The 23,863-nt window shown below is 44.0% G+C and overlaps 1 protein-coding gene across 2 annotated transcripts in view; it reads left to right on the top strand.

The window, feature by feature from the left end:
- The window catches only part of timm50 (translocase of inner mitochondrial membrane 50 homolog (S. cerevisiae)), a 36,758-nt gene that overhangs the window by 1,187 nt on the left and 11,708 nt on the right, over positions 1-23,863 (top strand). The window contains exons 2-6 of one of the 2 annotated variants that reach the window (XM_069668648.1): positions 708-864; positions 3,655-3,686; positions 8,934-8,955; positions 21,816-21,874; positions 21,982-22,101. In XM_069668648.1, coding sequence (XP_069524749.1) covers positions 708-864; positions 3,655-3,686; positions 8,934-8,955; positions 21,816-21,874; positions 21,982-22,101 — 390 coding nt within the window. Of the gene's footprint in view, positions 1-707; positions 865-3,654; positions 3,687-8,933; positions 8,956-21,815; positions 21,875-21,981; positions 22,102-23,863 lie in introns of those variants that run through there. The other variant, XM_069668649.1, reaches the window with a different exon arrangement.

The following is a 23,863-nucleotide window of genomic DNA, read 5'->3' as shown; positions in this document are numbered from 1 at the left end:
TCTTGTGTCTTTTATCTTGAGCTCCATTTAGAATGAATGTGTTGTGAAGCAGACGATTAGTGGGTGAGCTGAAAAATATGTGTTCAGTCAACATTTAGAGAATTCAGACAGGTACACATGCTGTAAAGAGTTGTCTACACACACATGTATGTACTGACACACTCAGATTGTTATTCTAAGTGTCTGACAACATTACAAAAAGGATCTCTACAGAGATAGACCTTTTAGTTCAAGAGAAAGATGCTTTATTTGAAGCCAGAAACGGCTGTTCCATCGCTCTCTTCAAAGCCACCAGACTCCATTGCATTAACAGTTATTTCACCTTGCAAAACATGTGAGTTGTTGAGCTATAGCTTACTCCATTGGTTAGTTTTTCTGTGTTGCACAAATATTGTGTTGGATCCTAACTAACCATTTAAAACACCAAAGTCACACAATAACAGAAACAAACTAACCAACCGATCAAGCAGCGGTAGACCAGTCACTCCTGTGTTCTGCAGGTAATATTGCTGTTTTTGTCAATGGAGTCTGGTGGCTTTGAAGAAAGCAAAGTTACTGCTGTTTCTGATTAATAAAAAACATCTTACTTGTTGTACATGGCCTGACTTTATCAGGTAAATCTCAGTTCAGACAAGTCCATAATCAGCATTACACTAATGCACATTTCTTGTTATCGATAATGAAGATCAAATGTTGTTTTTGTGCAGGGTCAGCCCCCTCCTGAAGGAGGTGAGGGAGAGAAGGATGGAGAGCAGACGGAGGACAAGAAGCAGAAGGAGAACACAGCCTACGCTAAGAAGATGGTGCTACGGCTGGCCGGGCTCATGGGAATCGGCGGGGCGGTTGGCATGGTCTACTTATTCGGTGAGTGTGGAAACTTTAAGATTCTGCAGTTAACTCTTACAACTCCAACTCTCCAAACTGATTATTTTACAAGAAAAAATGTCCAAAAAAAATGACTATGAACATTCAAGTTCACTCACTCAGTCCAATCATTTTGTCTCCACACTGATTTTCTGTCTCGGTGCAAAACATTTTAAATTGAGACCTTGAATTTACGCAAACAAAGGAGTCATTTTAGTTCAACTAAACACTCAACAAGCGTCATGCTTTCAGTTTATTCATGGATGTTTTTCTCCACTGACGCCTCATGGCTGTGACCTCGGAGTGACGCCACAACTTGTGATTACCATGAAGGAAACAGGTTTAATCTGCAGCCCAAAGTGTCTGTAAATTCACCTTTTAATATAATCAACAACTAAATGAATAACAGGTCATCTTCCCGATCAAGTGACCACAAACCACACACATGACCTGTGTTCTCAGCACTTGGTAGTCGCGAGTAGTTTTGTGCTGTTGGTCAAACAAGAGAACAACTTTAGAAGTAGTCAAATTTTATTATTGATTAACCTGAAAAATAATCCATCACAGTTCCCCAGAGCCGTATTGAAGTCTGTAGCTGTCTGGTCTAACGGGAAACTAACTGTAGAGCTGACCCCCCCCCCCCACCCTCTCCATCAGTGAAGAGAAGATGTTGTAAACACGGGGTGCGATCTGTTTATCGCCCTCAGCTTCCTGTTTGTAGGGACAGCCCACAGAGGGGCGGAGCTAGCAGCTGTCAGTCAGACGTGGGCAGCCTGTCTTCAGAGCAGAGTCAGACTGGGAAGAATAGAGGTTTAATTCATCAGTTCCTCATGTAGAAAAACATGTGAGTCAAACAGCAGAAAGAAGAAGCAGCTGATACGACTTAAACTCTACCGGAGGAGATTTTAGATTGAGATGTGAACTTTCTGGGAGGTAGAGCAGCCACTGTTTAAGACTGGAGTTTGACTTCCAAGCAAAGAAGACTTAAGGAAGTGTTCATGATGATCTTGACAAAAAAACAACCGTTACTGAGTCGGCAGTGGAAGTGTTGGTGTTCAAAAGCAGTCAGTTAAGGAAAAGCACGGAGAGACCCGACAGAGACTGAGTGGAGCGTCCGGATCATCTGCTGGCGTCAGGAAGTCGCCGCTTCTTTCACTTTCTGATCTCCGGGCTCTTCAGTGATCGTCAAGTTTTCGTTTTTATTCTGGAACACCTTTGGATTTCTCAACCTTTGTCCTTTTTAAATGACCAGAAATTGACAAAGCACTCGGCCCTGTTAGTTTATTCCCTCCTGATTTGCAGCCACACAGTCTGCAGAGGAGTTGCGGGATGGCTTGGTGAACGGAGCCTGAAGAAGATGGATTTTTGGATTTATTTCATTTTAGAAAATACTTTGGAAGTCTGAGTTCCGTCTTATATCTGCTGGGAATCCTAAATCTGTCACACTTTTTCCTCTTCTCATCTGTGTCATGGAATTTAGCCGGTTGGAATACCTAATGGGAATATGCTCTCTATAACTGGGAATTTAAACCATGTGGATTTAGCGTTTGGAGATATTCTGGATTATAACCTGAGAACACCTGGAAAGTGTAAATGTCCACGTCTTTCTGTGAGGTTTTCCTGCAAATAGGTTTGTGAAATACTTTGTTTGAATGTCGTCACAAGATTTGGGTGACGTGCGGATGATATTTGCAGGTGTGTGTGTTGAGAAAGAAGCAGGTCTTTCGTCACTGAGCTCTTTCTCCTTTCATTGAGTGTTTAATGCAGGCTCTTTCTGCAGACTGAAAACACATTTTGTGGTTGCACGCCGCTCTCCTATTTGTATCTGCATTTTTTGTGTGTTTGAGGCTGCACATAAATCTTTATGATTGACTTCTTTTTCCTTTAAAAGTCCTGTATGCCCTAAGTGATGTCTTCAGATCTACTGTTTTGTCTTACCAAGAGTTCAAATCCAAGCAATAGTCGGGTAACAGTGAATCAGATTTTAGAAGCTGAAAACAGGGGAGGGAATCAACAACCATTTTCAACTTTGATCTGTCTGAGGTGCTTCCCTCAGAGCTTCTCTATTCCTTCTACGGATGGTGACATGTTTCTTTTGTTAACACATAAAATTGGCCTGATGCGCCTGCAGTAAAACTTGCAAAAAGTAGAAGTAGAACGCTCCAAAGCATGCTGTCATGACCTGAAGAAAGATGACAACAGTGCTGCTTGTAAAGTCTGTGAAATGACCGTTTCAACTCAGGGCAGAAACACGGAAAACATGCTGGGCTTAAATTCCTGGAATGCTTTTGGATCAAGCAACACGTCTCAGGCAGGGACACCTGAGTATCACGCACGCCTTTTCTCTGGTCTGTTTCTAAACTGTGGTCAGAGTCAAACTGTGAAACAGCTGTTGCTTTTAATGGTGAAAATCTGTGCAGACCTGCTTTTAGTCCACACTGAAAATGTAACTTATGTCAGTGAGGGAATCTTTGGTATCATTGGTCTGCATCCCTAGCTGCAGGTTGCAAGTCACAGTGCTGGTACCGAAACAGTATTTGTAATGATGCTTTAGAGTGTCAACATGTTTTAATGCAAAGCCCTGTTGTCCTTAACAAGAGAAGCCTCAGATGTCTTTTAACTGTCAAATATGACCACCAAGTTATTTACATACTGATCAGACGTTTGATGACAGCTGTCAGTGCTTCAGTACATGTTGAAAAGTTGCACTGTTGTCACAACACAAGTATGTCTTATTAAGAGAAACATATTTCAGACGGTGATCATCTGTTGTGTTTCCTTCTTTTTTAGGCACCAATTCAGTGGACGAACAAGGAAACCTGGTAAGTTTAACTGTCACACACACAATCATCCCTCCAGGTGTGACTCTGCTCACATTACGACCTGTAGCTGTCAGTGACGGTGGTTTGCACACAGTGAAAACAGACTCAAGCGGGCCGTTCTCGTGTGTGTTGAAAAGAGCCGAGCCGATGCGGCGGCACACTTCAGCACGCGGCTGCGAATCTCTTACTGTCCTTTGATGTGTGGTGGCGCCTCGCTCACCTCACAGGTATGAGATCCTCTTCCTGTTGTAAAGGCCACACATCACAGGAGGCTGCGACGTGTGCAGTGTGGGAAAGGAAGGAGCACACTTATCTCACCTGCACCGTCCCCTTTGGTTCATTGTTATGATGTTAAAGAGGAGGCAGCACACTTCGCAGGCAGATGTGACATCGTGTTGTCGCCTGAGCTGTGGGTTTGGGAAAGTCGGGAACATCAAAGAGCCCAATTATCCCACCTCCTCTTACTAACGACCCTCATATCCAGTCCTCTCATGTTCCATAAAATGATGCTGCAGTACTTCAGGAAACTGTCTGCTATGCAAATACGTATCAAACTGTTCCCACACAGAATCTAGAGCCCAAGTAAGAGCGAAAGTCTTCTGCAGGCTCAAAAGCTATTTGTTATAGGATCTGAATATTAAAAACAAAGAATCAACTACGACTCAAAGTCTTTGCAGATGTCGGTTTAGTCGACTGCAGCTGGAAAGATTTGATTTAATTAAACAGCTTAAGTAGAGCGTCAGCATAAGAGTGGACTGTGCACACTAACTTAGGAGAGAACCTGCAACAGGCTGCCGACGGTTAAACTGGAGCTGAGAGCCAAATGATAAACAACAGTTGAGAAATGGATAAAATAAGACTGAACACTAGTTTTGAGTCGGCTCTCAGACCGGCTCTGCTGTCGGAGGTGTTGGTCTGGGAAGCTGGCCCACTTCAAAGGGCACACTTCTCTCACATTAGGATCCTTTTGTTAGATCCAAAGAGACAAACGTCTCAGGACGGCTTCCTGCTAATCGCTCTTTGTCACCAAGACTTTGAAGCTCTCGAGAAAGGAGAGTCGACCTGAGAGCAAGGGTTTTATTTGACTTTGTCCACCTCCTCGACCTTTTCTTTCCCACCCAGTGCTCTGCTTTCCCTTTAGTGTTTGTTATCCTGGTTCAAACAAGGTCCTTTAAACTCTTCATCACGTTGAGCCTCTCTTTGGTTTTTTGCTGCAGAAGACTCTTCAGATTTAGTCCAAATTCATCACTTTAATCACGAGTTGCAGGGATTGGAATCAGATTGGCTGAAAGATTGTTGAGGCTTTATCCTGCATTTTATAGATCAGACTTGTTTGTTCGTTTTTCATCATATTTTGGGCCTGAAACGAGCCCAGCTGTGACGAGAGACGAGGTGTGAATGTGGGAAAGACGAGCAGTCTTTTGTCTCCCTTCACTTCCTGATAGCCGGGGAGGATTGCCTCCTTCAAAGAGCACACTTATCTCACCTGAACATCCTGCCAGGAGCATCCAGCTCCCATCAGACGACACACTTCTCACGTCGGCATGACTGTCTTGTGCCCCTCGTCAGAGCCTTCAAAGGCACACTTATCTCACCTCCTCATCCTCTGAGTGCTTCCCGGCTTCACACACGACATTTGCTAAACAGGACGATGACATGTGGCGTGTGCCGGAGCGTCCTGTGAGCTGTTTGTCTGGGAAATCAAAGAAAACACCTCTCAGAGCACAAGCACTGTCTGGTGTGTGGTCTCGGCATGTCGTCCAGCTCTGGTACTTTAGACGTGTTTACTTTGCTCAGTTAACCCCTTGTTGGTTTTTAAATTAGTCCAGGTGGACACTTGGCATCATCCTCTCTGCTGTTTAGAGCAGTTTGAATTAAACTATAGGCAGCATCATATTTCAGTCAGCTGACCAATTGAGGCCAGAAAACTTTACAAACAGACACATTCTTAGTTTTTTACAGGAGTGAATGACCCACAGAGATCTCCTCTGCTCCAGAACAAACAGGCTCTGTGATTCTAACGGCTAAAAACACAGAAGCAACAGCTTGACGGTATCAGTATCAGTGTTTCTTGAATGCTCGGGAAGCTGCTAGTTGAGCTGTTTGTACTGACTACAGTCCTTTAATCCCGTTAAACGAAATCGTTAAAAGTGATGTGACTCATTAAAGAAGTATTTGGCTGGAAATGTTTTGATGTCTGTCTGACAGCTGGTACTGAAAAACGAGGGAGAAATGAGCAAGAGATGAATCCGTCTTGACAGTGATCATTTATTTCAGCTCAATCTGCAGAGAAAGTGTCTCAAACTACTGTATCACTGTGAGGTCAGAGTTCATGCTCGGCTCCTTTCAGACCTATTGATAATGTGGGTCAAACCCGGGTCAAGAAATGGTCAAAGCACGTCAGGCGACCTTCTTACTGACCGCTGTCAGCAGTGAGCAGCTTCAGCCTCCGTCTGCTGCATGTTGGGATGCTTCTTTCACACATGTACTTTCAGCAGTTTGGATGTTTGCTGAACCTTCTGCCACTAAAGTATCATTTTGTTTGTTTGAGATGAATAATGAGTATCAGGCTAGCATAGTTCTGTAGTTGCTCTTGAATCAGTGTTAGCGTTGTCCTCTGAAGTGTTGTGAGGATGCGGGAACCAGGACCCGTCCTCTCCTCCGGGCCGGGCTGTAAACATCTTTCCTTCCCGTTGTCGCACGTTATAAACCCTCTGGCTGTATCCTGTCTAGCCAACAGGCAGACTGAGTCACTTCAAAGCCGAGGCACACTTCTCCCACCTTCGCACTCCCCCCCCCCCCCCCCCCCCTCAGAGGGCACATGTCCCAGCTGTCAGAGGGGAAACTACAGGAAGAAGTTCTTCAAAGGGCACACTTCTCATCATCTTTACATCTAATTGTGTTAAATAGTTTCCAGGAGGCTGAGAGGTGAAAGCGCGGGAAGTCGGGACACACTTCTCTCATCACATCAAAAACGGTGTCATGAGAGGCTGAATTTCTCTTTCCTGTTTGATTCTCTCATCGTGCAACTTGAATTCTTGTTGGTGTTTGTAGGTCGTCTCATACGGCGCATGACATGTTGTGGAGGTGCTGCTGAGTCGGCACACTTCTTCCTGTCTGAAGCTTGAGACCTTTTTGAGTCTTTTGAACTGGACATTTATCCTCCTTCCGTCTGCTCCCAACATGTTTAATCTGATGGTTCTTTTGTGCACATGTGGCATCTTTACAAGGCCTGACTTCATGCACCGTCAGTGCTTTTGTCTCTGTGCAGAACATGATGTAAAAATCAACATGACTGAAGGAGCTGAAGGATGGAGAACATCTGTACGAGCTCACTGTGCTTCTGACCATGAAACCCGAGGACTGAACTGCTACTGTATTATTGTCTTATAGATACTTAAGATGTATTCTTTGTTTTGTGCTGTTAAAGAGGAATTCTGTTTGAACCGTGGCTCTATTTCCACATCATTCTTGCTCCAAATTTCTAAGAGGCACCACATTCTTTGGAAGTTCTCCAGTGGATTTCAGTCGCTGAAAAATGGGCTAAAGGCTGCAAAAACACCGGCTCAGAGTCTGACGCCTTTGCATTTGTTCAGATGTGATGTCCACGACTTCTTCTCAGTCAACAAACTAAAATGCTATAAAAAAGCAACAATGAGTCTTTTCCCGCTGCAGGCACATTTCTGTAGTCTTCTGGTTTGTGTCACATCAGACAGAACGATGGTGTTTTGTAAAGTTTATTAGCAGATGGGAAAATTCTCAGGAGGAATGCCTGAGGAACCAAAACAGGAAGTGGTTTCTGGGGGTCAAAATGCAGGTGAAGTTCCCAAAAAAGCCTCTGAAAAGGTAAAAAAAGGTCACAAGTATGAAAAGTATGGAGAGCTTTGGTTTAAAGTTGTAAACACAAATATATAATAAATAAATAAATATCAGTTTGTTACACTCGTCTGTTGAACTCCTCTGGAATCTGTCAGGGAGACAGAAAGTTTTGGAGTTTGGAAGTATGGAAACATTTGATTCTCAGTGAAGGATTGTAAAGTTGCCCGAAGCTTTACAGTGACCTTAAACATGCGACGGCATCGTGAGGATTAAATGAATGAACTATCACAGTTTGTTATCCTGATGATGAAGAAGAGCTGTGGGAAAGCCGGAGGAGGATGAAGCTGTTGAACCTCCTCGGGGAAACTGACAGAGCTGTGACATCAGGTCATTAGAAAGGAATTAAATGCTAACACATGAGGGTGAATTGATGTCAGCTGCTGCTTGTTCTGTTGGATGTGGATGTGGAGGTGTGAAACGGGCCGTTAAATACTCAGCGACGCCTCGCTGCGCCTGCAGAGCTGCAGGACGGGAAAAAGTTCCCACACTGCAGGGAATGAAATGATTGGACAGTTTCAGATCAGGTCTGATAACTTTAAGTCTCTTAATTTGATGTAAAATAATCACCTCAAGAGGAGTCGTTTAGAGTCTCTGTGGTTAATTTGCATGCACGTTTGCATCACGACCACCAGGTGGAGCCCTTCACCACAGCTGTGCTCTCTGTCCAAGAGTCCCGACCTACCCTGCAGCCCTCTTTCTTCCTCTTCTGTGCTTCTCCATGTTGCTCCTTCTTCTTCCTCCCTCTTCTTTTCCTTTCCCGGCTTCTCCTCCCCTTTTTGATATCATCCCTTTCATCCTTGTCCTCCCTCCCCGCTTGTACAGTTCAGTTGTTTTATGATCCACGCAAACGCAAGTCGGCCACAAAACTGTTTCCTATGAACACAATATAAATAACACAGCAACATGACGAGCTGTAAAATGCTCCATTTCACTTGCAGCTTTAGCAGGAATAACAAGAGGGTTTTACTCATACTGCACTTAAACACAGCTGCTCTTCACTGAACTGTCGGCATTGTTTTTTTCTGCTGCTTGTGATGTCATTTCTTGGTGCAACATATCCCTCAGATCTGTACAAGCTCAGCTAATACACATACAACATATTGATCCAGTGTAATTCTGCGCTCCAGCCTCTGACTGGTTTCTGTTATGAAGAACCACCTGTGTCTGTTTAACCATCTATGGCAGAGTGTTGGGGTTGTTGTGTTGTGGCCACAAACATGAACCCTGAGTCGTCACATGGCGCTGATGTGACGGCGACACATTTACTGTCAGCACTGAAACAAGGATGAGAGTAATTAGCATAAATCTGTTTTCTTTGTGCGTGTTTACAGGTTGTAATCACTTTCTCTCTTTCTGTCTCCCTGACAGATTCCAGATGAGTTCGACAGAGGTGAGAGTGATCGCAACAATTTCTTTATTCTTTATTTGTTTTTACTCTAAACCAACAACCGGATCTGAACTCATGTTATATTTGTGTTGGTTTAGATTGTTCTTATGTTTAGAATGTTTTTTAAACGGCTCTTACACTGTCTCACTTCCTGTTGCTGCCTTTCTTGGCAGGAGAGTCGAAGAAGGACGTCATAATCAAAGATGATGTTGGATGTTAGAAGGGTTGTTTCAGTATTTTTGAATCTGATCATTATTTTTACATCATTTGGGATCTAAATCTGCTACAGCAGATGTGTACAGGCTGTAATGGCTGCAACATCATCCTTGATGGGTCAAAGGTCGTCCACTCAAAGTTCTTGTTGTTTCCACTGACAGGCTCAGATTGTTCTTCTAAGTGTGTGACAACATGACAGAAAGGATCCCTACAGAGATAGACCTTTTAGTTACAGAGGAAGATGATTGTTTTAACCACACACAGACGTTACATCGCCCTCTGCGAACACTGCTGGTCAACTTCTGCTTCAAAGGGTTGGTTTGTTTGGTGTTATTGTGAGTTAAAAACTATTGTGATGGAACAGAAATAAACACCAAAGTCTCACAATGACTCCAATAAACTTACCAATCATGGTTGCGGTCGACCAGCCATTTAAGTGTTCTGGGAGGTAAAATCCCTGTTTTTATGAATGGAGTCTGGTGTGTGTGCAGAGAGCAGATAATGAAAGAAAACAGAACAATTCTACAGAAACACATATGACATTTATCGTAAGTTGAAGTTTTGTGGTTTGTGTTGGACTCAGTCGGCCTGAACACGCTGAACATCCAGCAGCAGATTGCAGCCTGAATGAGGCCTTTTTTCATTGTGTGTGTGTGTGTGTGTGTGTGTGTGTGTGTGTGTGTGTGTGTGTGTGTGTGTGTGTGTGTGTGTGTGTGTGTGTGTGTGTGTGTGTGTGTGTGTGTGTGTGTGTGTGTGTGTGTGTGTGTGTGTGTGTGTGTGTGTTGTAATCGCCCTGCCTCGGTCCAGATGAGTCCTCCTCCATCTCCTCCTGAACATGTGTGTTTTTATTGACACCCTGGCAGCGACGTGTGTGTTGGTGTCAGCGTTTGTTTGAATGATGGATCACTCCGCTGAGCCTCGGTGGCACTGCCAACTGCTCGCACTGTGTGTACCAACCACCCATATGCCCCTGTCCCATCACTCATCCCCCCAAACCGCCGTCTCACCGCCAGAAAAAAACACACAACACACACACACATTTACCTCCTGCTTTTTTATCCAGAGTGAAAGTCAGCAGAATGAGCTCCAAACCAACAGGACGGAGGTCAGAGGTCACTTATAATGTCTTTGCAAATTAATAAAGGAAAAATGGCATCATCTCATAAAAACACTTGCTTTTTGAAACTCCTGAAAAAGTCCTAAAAATAAATGAATAAAATAAACTGCCCAAAATGTCCCGGAAAACATCGTCATCGTCACGATGAGTTCGGGTGACACAGACTGAGGACGATGATTAACTGACGGGCTGCGACGATTTGACTCTAAACGAGGTCTGATCGCCTGCTGCGCCCAATAATCACTTCATCAATAATTGTATTCCCCAGAGGTCCAGTCTGTGTCTCCCGCTGCACTCATCCTTCCCTCCATCTCTCCATTCATCATAAAAGACTCCCCGAGGTCCACTTTGTCCTCCTCTCACTGCAGAACTCCATCTCCTCATGCCTCCCTCTGTGTCTGTAACTTTATTACCGCCTCTCCTCTCTCTCCGTCTCTTTTCACCTTCCTCTCTGTCTCTGTCTGTCCGTCCATCTGTCTCGAAATCTGTCCTGGTACGTGGATCCCAGAGGATCACTTACGCTGGAGCTGAACTAAAACAGGTAGAAAAGTGAATGAGGTTTGGTCAGGACGCACAGAGCAGTCAGGATCCACCCATCATGGATTGATGGCTGTATAGGCAGAAGGATGGGTTGATTGATTGATGCAAGGATAGATGGATTGATTGATTCACAAACAGAAGGAGGGACGTGGGTGCAGACGGGCCTGGACCTGCGGGACACTAAAGTATTGACGAAGGAATTATTGGTATCAGCAGGCGATCAGAATTCGTTTAAAAGCAGAGCTCTGTCCCGTCAGATCGAGCTGATGCAAAACTCACAGCTGTCACTCACACACTCTTATTTATGGCACTTCCTGTAACTATAAGCATATATTTTCATTTTATTCATATTTTTTGACGAACTTGAGTGTGTGCCTGTTTAAGGAAAGCTGTGTTTAGTTTTATTAACTTTCCTTTTCTATATAATATTTACGTAAGTATAAACTTTGCCTCCAAACTGAGGAGCTTTGTGAACCTTGCATAAAAATGATGGTGTCTAATTCATCTCTGACAGATGTAGAAAAGCATCTGTGGACATCCTGCAGATTTGGATGAAACCTGTTTCTTTAAAACCATTAATGTGATGAATCCTGCGCTCCTTAAAGAACCATCAGACACTGCTACACAGTTAAAGATATGGCTGTCTTATAACTTACAGAATGAAGTCAGATTTCTAGACTATACTGCCATAAATAAGAGTGTGTGAGTGACAGCTGTGAGTTTTGCATCAGGTCGATCTGACGGGACAGAGCTCTGCTTTTAAACTATTTCTGATCGACTGCTGATACCAATAATTCCTTCGTCAATACCTTAGTGTCCCACAGGTCCAGGCCTGCCTGCACCCACATCCCTCCTTCTGTTCATCCATCAATCAACCCATCTATCTATCTTTTCATCCATTCATCCATCCTTCTGCCTATACAGCCATCAATCCATGATGGGTGGATCCTGACTGCTCTGTGCGTCCTGACCAAACCTCATTCACTTTTCTACCTGTTTTAGTTCAGCTCCAGCGTAAGTGAAACCAAAACGCCAGCAGCTGTAAACAGCACATTAGCTTTATGAGCTGTGGACCTCGGGTATCCAGGTACCAGGACAGATATGGAGACAGATGGACGGACAGATAGAGACAGAGAGGAAGATGAAAAGAGACGGAGAGAGAGGAGAGGCGGTAATAAAGTTACAGACACAGAGGGAGGCATGAGGAGATGGAGTTCTGCAGTGAGAGGAGGACAAAGTGGACCTCGGGGAGTCTTTTATGATGAATGGAGAGATGGAGGGATGGATGAGTGCAGCGGGAGACACAGACTGGACCTCTGGGGGATAAAATTATTGATGAAGTGATTATTGGGAGCAGCTGGTGATCAGAACTCGTTTAGAGTCAAATCGTCGCAGATCGATGTGAAACCTCAGAAGCGTCAGTTAATCGTCGTCCTGAAATCATCGTGACCACAAGAATCTGAATCGATCTTCTGATACTGGCAACTGATTTGCTGCTGATGTTTAGGCTAACAAACAACAGCTAGCTAGTTTACAGTGAAGCTCTAACACAGCAGAAGTCTTCCAGCCACCATAATTGAGGCTTTTATTTTGAAATATGTTAAAGCATTGAGTTGCTTCAGTGTTGCTCGTTATAATCCATTTGAATGCCGTCCACTTGTAATTATCTTCAGAAATTAAGTTTTAAATCTTTGCACTGATTAGTTTTTTCTTTCATTCTAATTAAACTCAGTGTGTTAGAAGCAGCGGTCACATGATCATGACATCATCGTATGGTTATCACATCATCACACATTGATTCTCCTGAGAGGTGATAAATGATTTTGAATTATTACCCGCTGACTCGAACATGCCTCAGATCTCTGCACATTTCCCATCAGCCCCTTCAGGGTAATGAGGGCCAATCATGACCTCAGGGGACCTCTCAGGACCTCTCAGGGACCTCGGGGACCGCAGCCAAATATTCCCTGATGAGCTTAGGGACCGGGGTAAAAGTTCATGATCCCTCAGGGAGCTCCTTCACCTCCTCCATCCTCTCCTCCTCATCTCCCCCCGTCCCTCTCAGACCTCTCCTCTTTTCACCTTCACCTGCTTTGTTCCGACCTGTCCTCCTCATCCTCCTCCTTCTGGATCTCCTCCTCATCTCCAACTCCCACCTTCTCCTCCATCCCACACTTCCCCTCTTCCATCCACTTCTCTCCTCCATCCTTTTTCCTCATCTCCTCTATCTGCTCCTCCAATTATTCCATCCCCTGCTCTCTTCCTCCTCCTCCATCCCATCCTCCCTCTCTTCCCCTCCCTGTTCTTCTCCTCCTCCCTCCTCCATCTTCTCCTTCTCATCCCACCCTCCTCCTCTTCCATGCCTTCCTCTCCCCCTTCTCCTCCTTCCCTTCGTTCTCCTCTTTCTCATCTTCTCCATCACATCCTCCCTCTCTTCCATTTTCTGCTCTCCTCCACCTCCTCCCCATCTCCTCCTCATCTCCTCCTACATCCCATCCTCGCTCTCATCCATCCCCTGCTCTTCTCCTCATCCAACCCATCCTCCCCTTCTTCCATCTCCTCCTCCCTTCTCTGCTCTCCTCCCCTCCTTCTCCTCCTCGTCCTCTGGGAGCAGCAGACGGTGAGCAGAGCGATGGATGATGGAGGGATGGATGGATGTGTGAATGGGTCTTTAGGGACGTGTTTGGCTACTGACTCCGTTTGCCTGCCAAGTGGCGGCATTCGTGCGCGTGATGCAGAGGAGCGTCGGATACCATGGCAATCAGGACATGTGTCACCTCCTCTACACACACACACACACACACACACACACACACACACACACACACACACACACACACACACACACAAAGAGGTCCCCTTGGATTTCATGACATAATGACCCTCACAGCCAATCTCCTCTGTGTGTGTTCCTATGCGATGGCGTCTGACACTCTTCACAGACACCTCTAAACATGGACGAAGAAGACGTTTCTGTGTGTCTTCTAGCATTTTCTGTTAATTCAAAAACAAAACATGTGTCGCAAAACAATCTCGACTCAATTTGCATTTAAGCTATTTTTTTCTGAGCTTCAAACCAGGTTTATTTTTTTATTTTAAGTATTTTTTTACATTTCAAAATAAACACCAAATAAAACACGAGCATTCACAAACACCGGGCATGCATGAGCGGAGGTAAACGGGAAGTACATTGTCTTCTGCTGAGAAGCGTCAATACAGGCTGCGTAATCTTCAGCTACCTTCTGTCATAGATAGCATGCTAGCTAACGTTAGCGTCAGGGTTAGAATGTTTACGGCTGCTTGTTGCTTCTCTTCTTCTCTCCTGTTGGCTGTTGTGCTCCTACTAAGAGAGTTCTGACGTTACATCCACGTTTTAAATCCTGAATATAACTTAACATAAGTTTGTTTATGTTTTCTAACCTTGTAGTTTCCACCAAATGACACCAAAGGAAAGGCAAGTTTATTTATGAAGCACCATTCATACATAGGGCAATTAAAGTGCTTTACCCATTAGATAACAGAGCATCAAGAACACAAAGAGCTTTAAGTCTGACATTAAAGAAAAATAACACATAAATAAAAGAAATAATCAAATATGACGCTGACAGCTAGCTGGTGCTGCAGTGGTGTGAATGCATGGTCCATGTTTCCAGGGCTCCCTTTGATGGAGCAGATGTTTGCATGTGGATGTGAATGCCCAGTGCATGTACATGAAATAGTTTATTGTATTTATTGCAATTAAAGCAGTCTTCTGCAAAATGTTTACTGTGCGTGTTTGTATCGATAACGATTAAATTGCAATTGATCGTGCAGCGCTACTAGTGAGGTGTAAGACTGGATCTGTGAATCCCCCACCTTACCAGATAATCTTACCTAAACATCGGTACCAATATAGAGCCCAGACCAGAATCCTGCTCAAATTCTCAGGGGTCAAATCCGCTATAAATCCTCCAAATAAAGTAGTGTGAGCCTGCCATAAAAATACCCTCCTTTTCAATGTAAATGATGGATGCAACAAACAGTCTTCCTCTTGAGCAAAAATGTATTTAAACCATCATTCAGACAAATAAAGGGAGCATCTTCAAAAGACTTTCTCGTGTTAAATTTCCTCCTTGTTAGACTAGTTTTTGGGTGCATTTATACACGATGAAGGACCATCAGCTTTATTGGAAGTTAATAAGAGCGTCCAAGCTTTAATACCACCCTGTCTGCATGTATCAAAAACATATCAAGTAATATTTAAATGACATATTGATATGTTGACAGTGATTTCAAACATGTCATCCAGCCCAATAACCTGGAACATGAGTGAGAGTGTGTTTTCATGCTGCTCTAACATGAACACACACTCCTTCTGTCCCCAGAGGCCAGTGTCGCACACACACACACACGCACACACACACACGCACACACACACGCTCACACACGCTCTACAGAGGCCGGGCCATGCTGCCGTTTGTCACCAGGAGAGAAAACAAACGATTGACGGAGGTGGAGGAGGAGGAGGAGGAGGTGGGGAGTGTTGTTGTGAAGCAGATGCTGAGCCTGACCACAGCTTTTGTTTAGGATGGAGGCCCCTTCATCCATCTCTCCACACCTCCTTCTTCATCCCTCTTTCCTACGATTTCACCACTCCCCCTTTTTTCCTCTTCTTTTCTGTTAAAATCCTTCCTTCTTTTCCTTCTTTCTAATGTGCTTTGATTCTTTTTATCTTCCCCCCCTCTCCTCGTGTCCTTTATTCCACCTTCTTACCCCCCTTTGATTTATTCTTTAAAACATATTTTCCTCCTGCACTCATCCTTCCTTCTTTCCCTTTCCTCCTCCTCCTCTCACTCCTTCCTATTTTTCCCCTATCTCTTCTCTCCTTTCAGTCCTCCACTTTTCCTTCTCTTCTTCCTTTTCTTCCTTAACTTTTCAACTTTCATCTGTCCATTTCTCCCTCCTTTCTTTCCACCTCTTAATCTTTTTCATCTACTGCTTCTTCTTTTTTCCTCCATCTATCTTCCCCCCTCCTCGCTCTTCATTTATTATCCATCTTTTTTTCCTTCATTCCATAGTTTTCTTCTCAACTCACCCATCCCCTCCCTCTTTCCATTATTTCCTCCCCTCTTCCTTCACCTCCTTCCCTCTCCATTGTGCTCCTAATAGTCCCTTTCTGTTTTTCCTTCCACAACCTCCTCCTCTCCTCCTTTCATCCTTTCTCTCATTATTTGAGTCCACCCCTCCCTCTGTTTACATCCACTTTCTTTTTTTATCCCCCTTTCACAGCTTATAACTTCTTTAAAAGGGAACATTTTTTCACTGGGAACACTGCTTCACATGTGATAGAAGAAACACATTTTCAAAACATGTGGAGCTCCTTACGAAGCCTCTGAACACCAACATTAAAGGAGTTATTTTCTGTTTTCTCTCTGGTGACTTTTCTCATCTGCTTCTCCTTCAGTTCCAAACTTTACCGGGTTGAAACCTTTATTCTGTCATGATTAATAATCCTGGAAGTGTCCCAGACCCTCGCTGTTTGTTTGCTGTTATTACTAGAGGAAGATGATTGTTTTAACCACAAACAGATACAACCACCAGACTCCATTAATAAAAACATCATTTTTACCTTGGACAGCACACGAGCTGCTGGTCTAATGCTTGTCTGTGTTATTGTGTGTCTTAGATATTTAAAAGGTAAGTTTGGATCCAACACAGTATTTGTGTTACACACAACAATACAAAGAAAGTAACGTCTGAAGTTAAAACAATCATCTTCCTCTGTAACAAAAAGGTCTATCTCTGCAGGGATCCTTTCTGTGATGTCTGACACTTACAGTAACATAATCATAAATATGTTGAGCTAATAATCTGAGCCTGTCAGTGGACACAACAAACTTTCAGTTGCTATTTAAGATTACATTGCAGCCAATTTTGTGACTGCTGACTGAAGCAATCTGCTGGAGCAATTCCAAAACTTCCAGAATACAAAAATTCCCCTTTTAACTTCCTGGTACTGATATGAGTTAGTGCGAAATCTGTGCCCTTGCAGTAACCTCTGCCAGGATAACTGTAGCTCGCTTGGCCTCGGCCTCACCTTAGGAGAGCAGAGTTGGTGCAGGAGAAAAGTTGTTTGGCCCAGATAGGCCCACCCAGGCCGGTTTAGAGGAAAACACCAACAGCTCTGATCTGACGGCTCCACAGAGCGAGGCCTCTCACACAAAGAGCTGACATTGACTATGAAAGGAGGACCGTTAGAGAGGAACAGAAGATGAAAGGAAAGAAACAAGAGAGGAGAAGAAAGAAGAGGTGGCCTCTCCTCCTTAGCTCCAAGAATATCATCAGGATAAATCACACAGGCAGAAACACAAAACCGACAGGAATCTCAAGCATGTCACAAACAAAAGCTGGAGTTGGTGGAGTTTGTGGAATCCAAGAGTTAAACTTTTCTTCACCAACAGATCGATCAAAAAGACTTCATAATTCAGCACACATAATTCAATCTGTGTTAGACTAATTAAACAGCTGCAGATCTTGAACACTCAATAACTCTCTACTTAACTTTTATCAAGACCTTCCAAGGCCTTGAAGTGTAGAGTTCATCATCTACACTCATACCCAACCAAAGTTCACAGTATTCTTCCAACATGTCATTTCTTAAAAAAGTAGTCAGAAAAACAGCTTTGTCTTCGTCTCTTGTGGCGTCCATGTGTGGTGACGTGTTCAAGCTTGCAGGGGGTTGAGACTTTTTCCATCAGTAAAGGAGGCTGTCAGCCATCAGTCCATCTATCCGTTTGTCTGTCCATCCCTATCCACTGTTTATCCATCGATCTGGCCATCCAATCGATCCATAATACCTTTGTCCATCCATCTATCAATCGGTCCAGTGTCCATCCATTGGTCAGAACTTTCATCAGTACATCCACCCATTCGTCTGTCTCTTTCTTTTCCTCTATCCATCCGTCCGTTCATCCTTCTGCTCATCCATCTCCATACTTCTGTCCATACTTCTGTCCATCCATCCATTAATCAATTCATCCTCCATCCATCCAGCCAATCATTGATCCATCTGCGCGTCTATCACTACATCCATCCATTTGCCTTTCTATCCATAAATACATCTGTCTGCCTCTCTGTTTGTCCGTCCGTCCATCCATCCATCCATCCGTCCATCCATCTATCCATCCATCCATCCATCTTCCCATCCATCCGCTCAACAGTCCATCGGGACTTCAATAAGCCTCCATCTATACGTCTACTCTATCTGTACATCCATCCCTCCGTCCATCCGTCCATCCATCCATCCACCCATCCATCCATCCATCTATCCATCTATCCATCAACCACTTCATCCTCCATCCATCCAACCGCATCTGGCTATTCATTGATCCATTCTTCATCTGTCCACCAATCTATCAATCGGTCTGTCCAGCCATCCGCTTGTCAGTCAATCGGTACTTCTATCACTACATCCATTCTTTTGCCTTTCTATCCATACATACATCCATCTGTCTGTCTTTCTGTTTGTCCATCCATCCATCCCTCCATCCTTCTTCCCATCCATTTCCATACTTCTGTCCATCTGTCCCCATCTATCCATCCGTCCAGCTGCTCGTCAGTCCATCGGTACTTCAATAAGCACATCCATCTATTCGTCTATCTGTACAATCATCCGTCCATTCATCTATGAATCAGTTCATCCTTCCATCCACTCAACCCCATCCAGCTATTCATTGATCCATTATCAATCTGTCTATCAACTGAAATTGTAATTATTGATGACTTCCTCCACTCAGTAGTCAAAGCTGACAGGAAGACAAATATTCCTCCTACTCTCCATCCTTTTCCTGTCATCCTCCGTTCATCCAACCATCAGCCACCCGGAGACCTCACTTCACTCCCCCATCAGCATCAACACCTCTCCCTCACCCCCATTCCCAGTCAATTAACATAATAAAAGACAGCCTTAATCTGCCCCCTCGCGCACACACATCACGGAAGGCAGCCACACATACTGACGAGGCTGACATCATTGAAATACACTGCGATTTACTGCATGCCACACACACGCTCCGTTTTCCTATTACAGGGTGTGTTTGGTTGGATTCCCAGGGGATTGGTTACTTAACAGCCTACCTTACACTCCCACATTGCTGGCACATGTGTGTGTGTGTTATCACCCCACTTCATTTCATTCCTCAAAACACACACCTTCTGTTTCATTAGGGACCCAGATAGGCAGTAATATTAAGTAAAAATGACCTGAGATCTACGTGAATCCAGGGTTAGTGATTGCTATCAAAGCTCATAACCTGACTGTAATATGTTGTTTAAGGAATGCAAGAAACCGAAGTATCGTCACACCCCTGATGTTCTGTTTCCGCCTTCGTCCTCATCAGCTCTTAAAGTTTGCTGTGGCTGTTGAGCTTTCGATGCCAACCCTTCAGATTTCCTCTTAAATGCTTGTCTCTAAAGCCTATCCAAGTTTTAACACCAAAACAGCAGCTTGTGTATCGTCGAGCTACACAATAAACCCTGCTGTGCCTGCCTAAGGAAGTGGGTTGTTGGCTTTGAATGATGTCAAGCAAAGTACCTTATTTATGGGGGGAATTCCAGTGTTTTTTAACCTGGAACTTTTTCTTACATATTTTCAGATCTGAGTGAAAATGTGTACAGAAAGTTTTGGAATTCCTCCAGTAAACTGCTTCAGCCTGCAGCCCTGAAATGTTTCTGGCAACATTACAAAAAGGATCCCTACAGACATTTGTCTTTTTGTTAAGGTTCAGTGCTTTATTTGAAGCAAGAAGCAGCCACTCTTTTCAAAGCAACCAGACTCCATTGAAAAAAGTAGTAATTTAACCTTTGAGAAAACAGGAGTTACTGATCCACCCCTGCCTCCATAGGTACGTTTGTTTGTGTCACACAAATATTGTTTTGGATCCAAATTCACCATTTAAAACACCAGAGTCACAAAGTTACACAAACAATCCAACACAACGAGGCAGCGGTGAACCAGAAGCTCCTGTGTTCTGTGAGGTTAAATTTGTGTTTTTGCTAATGGAGTCTGGTGTGTTTGCAGAGAGCGATGTAACGTCTGTTTGTGGTTAAAACAATCATCTTCCTCTGTAACAAAAAGGTCTATCTCTGTAGGGATCCTTTCTTTTAGTGAACATACTTTTGATAACATTGCAGTCATTACAGCCTGTTTTGCGACTTGAACTGTTTCTGTAATGGTTAAAACAAATCTGGTTATACATGGGCACATATGTCGGACATTTTCCTCTGCATTGCCCAGCTGGTATCCCAGCTCTGCCAGAATCATCATATTTTTAGCTCGCTTTATCTCATAAACTTGACTGGATTGCTTATTCATTCCCCACAAACAGCCACACTCACTCTGTGTGCTCTGTTTGTGCCAGGAGCTTTTTTCAGATATGTTGCTCTCCTCTCTCTTCTGTTTCTCTCCCATCTCTGTAATCGCAAACCGTTTTCAATATTTGTGTTTGTGCCTCACTTTTCATCCGTTCTGCTGCCTTAAAAAGTCAGTGTTTGTCTTCCCCAGAGAGCTGCCGTTCATGTCAAACTTTCCAACAGGGCTTGTGTTTGTTGTTTAAATGAATCAAGTCGTTGATTTTGCTCACCTGCAACATTTTTTAAGAGTAATGTGTACATCCACTTTCTCTAACACTGCATCTCTGATCTTTGTCGCCTCCCCCATCTGCTTACACGCACACATACATATAAATGTACACACATGCACACGTGTGAAAGCGTCAGCGCGTCATCACAGCAGGACTGTGGCAGATGGCTTCTGTTTCCTGCTTCAGCACGCTGCTATGAACTCTGGGGTATTGAGTCCCCTGGGAGCAGAGCGTGCTAGCTTCAGCGTGTGTGTTCAAAGAGAGAGAGTGAGAGGCACGCGCAAGTGTGTGTATCTTGCTATTGTGCTCCTATTTGCAGTAATGAGCCTGCGGCCCCATGGGAAACCGAGTCTTTATTATTATTAATCATTAGCGTGTTGACAGCTGGAGGTGTTATTAGCAGGACTCCGCTCGCTGGTTTATCAGCGGCGTCATCAGCAGCTCGTGTCTGCGCCTCATTGATCAGTTTGGAGGCTGCAGGTCAAACCAGGTGATATCACTGGTGATAACTCTGCTCAGCTGAGCGTCATGTCATCATCCTCCCGACCAATCGGAGCTCATCCAGCTGAGCTCCAATAGCTAAATGTGTCAGAGAGACAATTATGTTTGGTGTGGCTTCTTCCGTCTGAACTTTCGTATCTCTCAGACTAAAGTTTGCAGACATGTCTGTGGACTGTGGGAGATTATTTTGGGCTTTTGTAATTATGTGTTTTAGTCCAAAGTTCCAGCTGAAAATGAAGTTAATAATAAAGTTATTTGAGATGTTTGGGTCACATGAAGAACTGAAGATGATTGTCTGAGAGGCCTGAAACTTTGCTAATTTCAATAATACTTCTTCAGTCATCTTTTTCTTCTGTATATGTTTGCTGTTTATCCTCCTGATGAAAAAAGAAAGCCCTCTGGAGGTCTCCAACAACTCCCGAATGATTCATCAGTGTTAACTATCAGCTGTCAGCCACATGAAGATGGATATGAACTTTCTCACAGCTCAGCCTGGTTGTTTGTCCGGGCTCAGACACGCTCATTGAGCTGCTCAGATGTTATCGGCTGTTAGAGATGGAGCTCCTGAGGGAGTTGTAGTTTTTATGACCCATTAAGACTACAGCTGTGAACATCCAGATTCACTCCTGTCTGTGTTAAAGGGGATCTAACCACAGAAACCTTTTTCTCTTCAGTCAAAGAGCTCAGACCTGGAAGATTTATTGTTGCATTTGTGAACAATCCTACACGTCCTGTGTTTCCTGTCTTTAGGTTTAAGACCTTCTTTTTGTCCTTAAAGGGAATTAAACTCAAACATGCAGTGTATGTGTTAGACCCAGAAAGGACTTTTTTAAAAGAGTTCTCTCTCTGTCTTTCTGTCTTTCTCTCAGATCCTCCAGTCGTCCAACAGCTGAAAAGAACCTTCAAATACTTCAAGGACTACAGACAGGTGAGTGGAGGACGTCAGACGTCCTTAACTTTAAACGCACTCTCCTTTTGTCAAAGCAAAGAGGAGGAGAAAAAATGATTGTGTGTTTCCCCTGTTGATGATGTCAGATGATCATCGAGCCGACGAGCCCGAAGCTGCTGCCCGACCCTCTGAAGGAGCCGTACTACCAGCCTCCCTACACGCTGGTGCTGGAGCTCACCGACGTCCTGCTGCACCCGGAGTGGTCGGTACGTCTCCTCACACGCTCAGATCCTCCTCATCAGGAGTTCTCACCACAGATTGTCGTATGATATAATCTCATAAAGGTTTTCCACACGTTTCTCCCTCATTAAAAAGTAAAAACACTAGAGAAGGGTCAAACAGGAGAGGTGTGACCTCGAGGCTTCATGTTTCAGTCTTGTGTACGTTTCATACTCGACCCAGTAATCCTGCAAAACAAGAAGAAAAGCACTGCTGATGAACACATGCACTAATTTACAAAATGTTATCAGCAATTAAACAGATCAATAAAACATTTAAGTAATTTTACAGAGAGGGAGTGAAGTCGCTGTGATTCGTAGGCACGAGGCCAGATAATCACCCACAGCCACCTTTAGCCTCCGCTCCTCTCCCTTCTCCTCCTCTCCTTTTCACTCCTGCTCTGAATTCCTCCTCTTCTCCTCCTCTAACATGTCTCTATTCTTCTGCAGTCCATTCACAGGTATAATAGATATAATCTGAGATGTATAGAATATTTTCAGTGACACACCTGCTTCAAGAACAAACAGAGGTAGAAGAAAGAGACAGGTAACAGTTGGAAAAGAGTGGAGGTTAATGGTTTTATGGGACAGGTGGAGGATACAGAGGTGTGTCCCACCACCTGTCGACGTTGTTGTCTGTTGAGACGCTGCTCCTTTTAGACACACACACACACACACACACACACACACACACACACACACACACACACACACACACACACACTCAGTCAGTCCACCTACCTGACAGGTGCGCAGCAGCCGTAACTCGACACCTGCTGCCTGTTAAAACAGACGGATAACACACACTGAAGTACCTTCACCTGCCCCAACACTTGAACCCTGCTTCCTGTCACGCACACACACACACACACACACACGTACACACACACACACACACACACACACACACACACACACACTTTAATGTATCGTTATTGTTTCACTGCACGACTCGTGCAGATACAAACCGACTCAGTTTACAGCTTTCTTCTCTTTATACAGCCTTTTATACACAAACACACACACCTCTTTTCACCCTCCAACCACACACACACACACACACACACACACACACACACACAGTAAAGGCTTCAACCGTCACCAACATTTTACAGCTGCAGATTATCAGCGGTTCTAAACATAAACAAAAGAAAACTCTGAACTTTGTAAAAACCTCACTTTGTTCACTCTCCCTACTTACCGCACACACACACACACACACACACACACACACACACACACACACTCACGCACACACATTCGGCAGCCCTCAGGCCGTCGTTGATGTGTGTGTGTTTAACCGGAGCAGCAGCAAACCGGAGCTGACCTGAACTGGAGAAGGTCGGGACCTCTGAGCGTCTGACCGTAACTAAACCACGGCTGTTCATCTACTGCAGTTACACAAAATCACACACACACACACACACACACACACATACAACCACACAAACCTGTGAGCCACATCAAAGTCATGTTTCCATCACTTTGTTACTGACCAAAAAGTTTATCTTCAGGCTGTGACTCGCGCCTGTTATTTACACCACATAAAAAAAAACTTTATTCATTAAATCAAATAAAGTACAGATAATTAAATGGAGAACAAGTAAAAAGACATTAAATACATTAACTGAACAAGAATAAAAAGAATAGCGACTCCAAGGTAAAATGACTTTTAATGGAGTCTGGTGGCTTTTGAGAGAGCGATGCAACAATTGTTACCGATTAAAAACAGGATCTTACTCTTTCACCA

The sequence above is a fragment of the Semicossyphus pulcher genome, unplaced genomic scaffold, assembly GCF_022749685.1.
Source record: "Semicossyphus pulcher isolate SPU_LCO1_2020_fin unplaced genomic scaffold, fSemPul1.0.p SCAF_19, whole genome shotgun sequence".
In the NCBI taxonomy this organism is placed as follows: domain Eukaryota; kingdom Metazoa; phylum Chordata; class Actinopteri; order Labriformes; family Labridae; genus Semicossyphus; species Semicossyphus pulcher.
The sequence above is the reverse complement of the archived record's forward strand: the minus strand, read 5'-3'. Positions and strand labels throughout refer to the sequence as shown.